This window comes from Gadus macrocephalus, chromosome 17 (assembly GCF_031168955.1).
Source record: "Gadus macrocephalus chromosome 17, ASM3116895v1".
Classification (NCBI taxonomy): Eukaryota; Metazoa; Chordata; class Actinopteri; order Gadiformes; family Gadidae; genus Gadus; species Gadus macrocephalus.
In genome coordinates, this window is record NC_082398.1 from 11,436,165 (window position 1) to 11,443,543 (window position 7,379).

Genomic DNA, 7,379 nt, shown 5'->3' on the forward strand with positions numbered 1-7,379 from the left:
GGTTTTTTTTACAATTAATTAGTTACTTACCATACGTAGCGTTGATCAGCAGAGAAGTAGTTAGCCAAAGACGTTGACGTCGCTTAGCAATCCTACCCCCCCACCCCCCATCGAAATTCAGGTACGGTCTCCCCCCACCGTCAATCAATGCTACCTTATGCGGAATAAGATAAAGTCGGCTCTCTTGCTGCGCAAAATATGTTTAAAAAATCAGCACATTAAGATAAATGTAGTTGTCACACAAGCTATTTTGGATTTCTGCAATATGGAATTATTACAGGGGGGGAAATGCCGTGAATAAATGTATGCACAGTGCGTTCAGGATTAGGACGGATATATATGTCGGCCTCGGCCTAATCAATTGTGTTTTAATATCTTTAGCATTGATATTATTGCAATCCATTCTTTTTGTAGGCTACTCTGCGGTTGGCCTTGATGGGGAGATATTTTAACCCTTTTTAACCCCATTTTCCTGCGACATTCCTGCGTCTACCCTGCGTCATAGCCCGTTTCAGCACCTTGTCAGTGGACAGGTACAATCCTACGAACGTCGTGAGTGAAGCGAATGCGCGTTCAGGTATCCATCGTGAGAATGATCGAAAGAGCGAAGATCCATCGTTTTCGGGAAACTGGGCCCTGGTAAATCTGGTGAGGAGAAATAAGCCTAATTCATGATTTTTTACAATAGCGCCACCTTTGGATGCAGTATCACAAATTTGGGTTTATCGGTAGAGGGGGTTATTGGTAACCATACCTGAACATTTCAAGAGTTTTTGACTTAAGGTATTGGCTGCAGTATGACTTTTACAGAATTTGAGGGGGGAAAAAAAGACGTTACAGAAACAATAGGGGCCAAGCAGCTTTGCTGCTCAGACCCCTAAATACAACAAAATATTGCACGAGGTTGACAACGAAACAATATGTCTGACCTTTTATTTGACGAAAAAACACAGTATGTACAAAAGACAACATTAATATAAAGGGGCATAGCCAAGTAAGACGTCAGCTTTGTGTGATCTCTATCCAGCATGCTCATGAAATTCCTTCAGCGCCCACTTCTTGACGTTGATCTCTCCCTGCAGCCTGGCGTACTCGTCGGCCAGCGCCTCAAACTCCGTCCCCAGCATCTCAAACGACGCCAGCTTGGACCCGACAGACTGCTTCTCCAGCTGACGGTCCTTCAGCTCAGACTCCAGCAGATCTCTGCCATGGAGAGGCGGGCAGGGGGGAGGGAGTTGACATTGGAGCAGGCTAGGGGGACGTCCCTTCCTTAAACCCTTACCGTTTCAGGGGTAATTATTTCTAACGATGATTAACGTTTAGCGATGGGATGACATGAAAATATGATGCCACGATTATCCTGGCCCAAATAATCCAAATCTTACAATTTTATAGCGATGAGGGAATTTCCTGTTTATCACACTATTGGGAGGTTTATAAACCTTCTGAACTAGGACAGAGGACTCCTTAAAAGTTAAACGCAACTTTCTAGAAGGAAACGCCTAGGACTTTGTACAGGAGGACTAAACAAGCGATAGTATACTATACTATAGTGACTTGCCTTATTTTTTTGTGTGCTGCTATGGTGTCGGCTGTGTAGGTGTCCAGCCCAATCTCCACTGACTCCATCCTGGCGGAGACATAATGTGTTTGTGTTAAGTGCACAACTAAAAGATAGTTACTCCACCCAGCCATCATCTCACAATCTAGATTAGAATCCATCACACAATTGAGAACCATATTATCCCTAATTAGGGATCATTGACTTGAACTTCCAATTTAAAGTATATTTTTCTGAAAGCCTAATATTATGGTATTCAAGAGATATACAACTGACACTGATGATAAGACAGTTTACCTGATTTTCTGCATCACCAGTTCACACTTGGCCTCCAAGTATTCCAGCTTCTTGTGGTCCAGTTGAGTCTGGATAGTCAGTCTGTGGTCCAGGATGAGCGACTGGAGGAGCTGGATGCACTTGCTCAGCTCCTAGTGAAGCAAGCCATTTGGAAAGATCACCATGAGGCATCTTAAAAGAGACATGGTGTTTCACAAGGAGCGATTAACAACAGTTTTGTGAAAAGCTTAAATCAAATATAAACGGGTGTCTAGTCTTAATGCATATACTGTTAAAACAAGAACAAGCAAGATAGGTTTCACAGTATTAGTAATCATTTGTGGTTTGTTTTGATTGGTGCAATAGTTTTCAGTTGTCAAACATTTCACCAATCTGCAACTGCACCCACCACTGTTTCACCATAGGTTGTGCGGTTGCTGGGGTTAGATTCAAGTGACTGTTTAAGTACATTTAAAATATCTATCCAATACACAATTTTTAATGTGTAAAAAAACTAAAAGCATACATTTTAAAAGCTCTAAATAAAAAAATTGAAATTACAAACAAACAATGAAACCCACGAGGACGTAGAGCTGGGTCTGTCGCTGGAGCAGAACGGCGTTCTCACGGCAAACCTCGTTCAGGCTCTCTGCCCGCTTCTTCTCTCTGTCCAGCTGGCCCGACAGGTGGGCCAGCTTGATGTTCTTCAGACCGTCACTCTCGCTTTCTGGTGATGAAGGGACACAGCAGCCATGACACCTCCATGGGGTATTTACAAAAGCTATTGCGTCCACTTATAATTAAAAAGGAGCAGGAAAGATATTGGGTGGCTGGCTGATAGTCTAGTCTATAGCGGTTAGGTTGTTTGACACAAAGATTCTGGGTACGAACACCTAAGTCTAGTCTGTAGGCATCCTTGGGCAAGATTCCCTAATTCCTACCTTCTCATCAATGACTTACTGGAAGTTGCTTATAATAAATAGCAATAAAAGAAAGACATTTCAGCGTTTGTTTTCTTTCTAGAAGACGTGGTTGTTGTGGCGTGAATGTACCCCAGTCAGGCTGGTAGTAGGACAGCAGACTGAAGCACTTTGTCTTCAGATGTCTCTCCAGTTCCTTTGGCAAACTCTGCTTCATTCTTTGCACAATCTGCGGAAAAGTAGTCCAAAACAGATATACACAAACCTTGATGAATGCAAGTCTTGTAGTATTTCATGCAGGGTAAATTAAGAAAAACCATAGATAGATGCATTTCAAATCATATGTCAGTCCCGGATAACATGAGTGATTGAATCCCCAACAGAAGTCCCCTTCCTCCTCCCATAATGCACCTCTGCATTAATCTACCGTATATAAATGATCAGATTACAACACACCTTCTCTGTGGGCAGGAGCTCCAGCACCTGCTGAGGATCCAGCCCCAGTAGAGAGGGCCGGTCCGTGCCCGTTTGGGGGGTGGTGGTGGTCGTGGTGGTGGTGGCGGTACTGAGGTCTAGTTGACGAACACACTGAGCCACTAGAAGACACCTTTCCAATGTGGCAAAGAACTAGCAGACACGGATACAGAACATCAGAAAGGAACAGAGGAGACCTCGTTACCATGTTAATGTCATGAAAAATATATTTTTGTGAGAGCTCAGACCCGTGTACCTGACACAACATTTCTTAAATGGGATCGATATCCCATTATAAAAAACAGGAAATTCCTACTGTTTTTCGACAACAAATTAAAAAACTTTATTTAACTTAATTTTAGCACACACATACTAACAAAATTGTAAAAGCAAAACAGAAATACGGTATTACACGCGTTGTGTGTGTATGTGTGTATATACATATCAGTGGAGGCTTCTCCAGTGAGGAGAGGCAGGAAGATCCTCCTTAACATCGTTGAGAATAAAAAATGTAGATTGCCCAGACTACTAATGAATTAATGCTTTTAAATATGACTACCGTACTTTAATGCCTTTGTATCTAATGTTTGTTTCCCTCAGTAAAGGGACCTTAGCATCCCCTATCACCTATTGACAATTACTTCAGAGAGGACGTTCCTCCCTCAGCCTCCATTGACTCCCATTCATTTCACCGAAAGTGTTGGTGGCCGGTGAATAACATGGGGTTCAATGGGAGAGAGGAGGAAAGTCCTCCTCTTAGTTGGTGTGACTAGCTAAGGGATCTGGATCCTGCCTACGTCTGTTCATAGCGCATGGCTGCGCTATGAACCAATAAGCAGGAGCCCTGGCTGTGGAGCAGCTTGGAGGGAGGGGGGTTATCCCCTCAAGTCTAGTGGTGTGTTGCTGAACCTTTGGACGCCAGCCTTCCGAGTTGCACTTTCCGGTCTCTGAGCATTTATAGCGGTCCTGTTCGTCTTTGTGATTGTTTCATGAAATTGGCTAGTCGTTGTTTATTGTTAGCTACATTAGTCTCTTTAGCAAACCAGCCCGAAAACAAACAACATAACTTTACATTGTATTGCACGCACAGCAAGACCATGTAATGTATAAATTGGTGACCGGAATAAAGTAGCAATGTAATCAAGTGTCTAAGAGCATTAAAATGACCTTTGTGGTACAAATAAAAAAATAAAAATCTCTTCACGGGCGCAGCCATTTTGTTGAGAGCGTCATCACTGCTCTCGGTCTACTCTCAGATTTCCGAAAGATGAAGACAAAAAGTGGGCGTGCCTCCGAGAAACGCCGCAAAAAAGATGGGAGATCTTCGACTTTCGACTGAGGGCAAAAATGGTAGAGGGCAAAATTAGGCCCAATGCTAGGCCCAGATTATTTTATTGAGTTTTAAAAAATCAAGAGAAGGCCTGATTTGACTAATTGGCTTTGCATCCTTTCCTTCTGCCCTTGTTGTCCAAGACATGCTGCCCACCAGCTTTCAAAGTACAATGCTGCCAATGGTGGATTTGTATAAATTCACATAATTATCCCTACCTGCTATTTTGTAGTTCCCCAAAACACCCTGAAACAACATTCTTATGCCACCATACGCCACTAACAGTGCAAGCAGGCCAATGGCAACCAAGCACGCAGTCCTTCCTCCCTCACTTTAAAAACCACCAGCCGCCACTGTGTGTGTGTGTGTGTGTGTGTGTGTGTGTGTGTGTGTGTGTGTGTGTGTGTGTGTGTGTGTGTCTCCCATACCATGGTGACGTCGGGGGGCAGAGTGGTGCGATGCTTCTTCACGTGGTGGTCCTGCATCATCTCCTGCAGCGTGCGATGCAGGCTTTCCACCTGCAGCCAGCGACGCCTCTGGTTCTGCAGCTTCTGCTCTGCCTTGGATCAGGAAACAACCGTTTTAATGGCCAAGCACACTCACACATTCAAGGAATTTATCTCTGCTTTTTCCAGGCAATCCCAGATAATAAAAATGTCTGCGTTTTAAAACTGCAATAAAAAAATACATCTTTAGATAACAATATTTACATGCAGTTAATAGTAAACGTATCTTACCTTCTCAAGATCCGTCTTGAGTGGGGCCGAAAGTCCGGTTTGGTCAACGTGCTGTGACAAGGTTGCCAGGAGTTTACAAAGCTTGGGGTTCTGCATCAAGTCCTCCTCAGTGAGGTCGCACAACGGGAAGGACGCCAGCACTAGGGTCGGGGAGAAACCAAACCACCCCCACAACTAGATCGTTACAATGGACTACACCTGAAACACGTTACAAACAGGCTGTCTGTCTGTCGGTCTACCTGCATTTAATTATAGGGATGAAGTGGAATCGTACCTTCTTGATGCAAGTTGTCTCCCTTCCCAAGTGAAGATTCACTAACAGTCTCAGCAGAAGACATCATCAGATCAATAATATCACGAATTTACGTGAGTTGTACTGCCGCTCTATTACAACCAATGATAAACGTCTCGTACTAATAACGATGACACATTCGACGGCTGTAGATTACGAAGTAACCATTCGAGTTGTTTATGTCTGTAAATGGACTTCCTGATTCAAGCTCAAGTCGCGCGCGTCGTCAACAAGCTTTGCTATTGGTTGAGTGGCCGTTTCCTCCTTCTATTTTTTTTTTGGCCGTTCCAAACTATTAGTGGTGAATGACTGCCCCCATCTGGTCGTCTCACCACCCTACACCTGTAGACAACTGCATCAGGAAGTATGGTCAAATATATATTTTTTATTACACCTTACTTCCTTAATATACGCACATAATATAGCCTACATACTTATATAATTTATATATTCTGTTTGGAACTGAACAGGAAAATTATAGAGCATTTATGGTGGACATAAAAAACCTGCAATATGGCATTATTAATGGACTGTTATCCATGTGTGAGGCATTCATTGAATACAATAAAGGTGACCTTTTTTCACAGAGGTGTTGCTCTAAATAAAAATAAAAACGGTACTGCTCTTTGTACGTACCAGGGCACAGGTAGTAGGCTAAACTAGTAAAGCTATAAGACATTGACCCTGGGCCATTGACCATGTGCCCTGCCCTGGTACACAAAGGTAGAAGACTCATAATTTGTATTATAACAACAGCTTTGTTGGCCTTATATGACTATCCTACAGGGCCACACAGAATAAACATGCATATACATACTTTAAATGCAACTATTTACATTAAACACAAGAAGAAAAGTTATAAATAATGCAACTAACATTAGTCCCTGTTTTCATATGAAATATAGTGCGGCGCAAATATAGAATGAAACAGTTGAGCTTATTTCTGCCCCTATATACCATTTGAGGAGGGACATTTTCACTGTCATGATCTGGTATTGCCCCTTCCTCTTGCCCTCACACACCCACCCCACTTCCCCAAGACACGGAGAACCCAGTGAGCCGTATAACATAGGAACATTTGCTGCTGCTGTTTGCCCCTTCTGTCTGCTCCTTGTGGGGCTCTCCTTTGTAAGCGTTTTGATACTGGGACACCGGGATGGGAAAACCCTGATGAAGAGGGGGAGGCTGCATGAGGAAAACTTGGTGGAAGTTTAATTTAAGGGACATGGATTCAGAATTTCATGCAATGTAGTTTATATACATTTCTATGGAGTGACAACGATGATGATGATGATGAAGATGATGATTTTGATGATGAGGATGATGGTGGCAAATGTAGGAATTTTGCTATGAAGACTTGTTTGATAAATCGTCGCCCACTGATTATTATTTTGGTGGTATTATCTCATAATGAAAGGCTTAATGATGCTGACATTACTAAATAGAATAGACATTATCAGGCCCCTCTTTTTTTTTACATCTTTCTACTGCAAAACATGATAAGCCCCTTGATGATATTGTAATCATTATCTTGTCAGAGAATTATCTTTGAAATCAGCAGCAATTTAGACATGATACCTAGAGAATTTCAATCTCTCCATGTTCTGTGATTTTACACCACTTGCCCTTAGCAACCTATGAGCGTGTAACCTCGGCCTACTTCTAGAGATCTAGAGCAGCGTGGCGGCACTTGTTTCCTCCCAGTTGGAGATGCAGGAAGGGTGCAGGCCAGGACACTTCCCGTCAATAAAGCCGCAACACTTAACTGATTTACATCCCATAATAACAT

General features: G+C 42.8%; 1 protein-coding gene across 1 annotated transcript; it reads right to left on the minus strand.

Moving 5' to 3' along the window:
* Positions 1–916: 916 nt before the first annotated feature.
* On the minus strand, positions 917–5,828 carry haus4 (HAUS augmin-like complex, subunit 4). The gene is made up of 9 exons (XM_060035425.1): positions 5,573–5,828; positions 5,299–5,438; positions 4,990–5,121; positions 3,214–3,384; positions 2,890–2,986; positions 2,419–2,564; positions 1,859–1,989; positions 1,562–1,630; positions 917–1,203 (listed from the first exon to the last, which is right to left on the minus strand). The coding sequence occupies exons 1-9, from the start codon at positions 5,637–5,639 to the stop codon at positions 1,020–1,022; spliced, it is 1,137 nt and encodes a 378-aa protein (XP_059891408.1). The 5' UTR covers positions 5,640–5,828; the 3' UTR covers positions 917–1,019.
* Between the last annotated feature and the right edge of the window lie 1,551 nt (positions 5,829–7,379).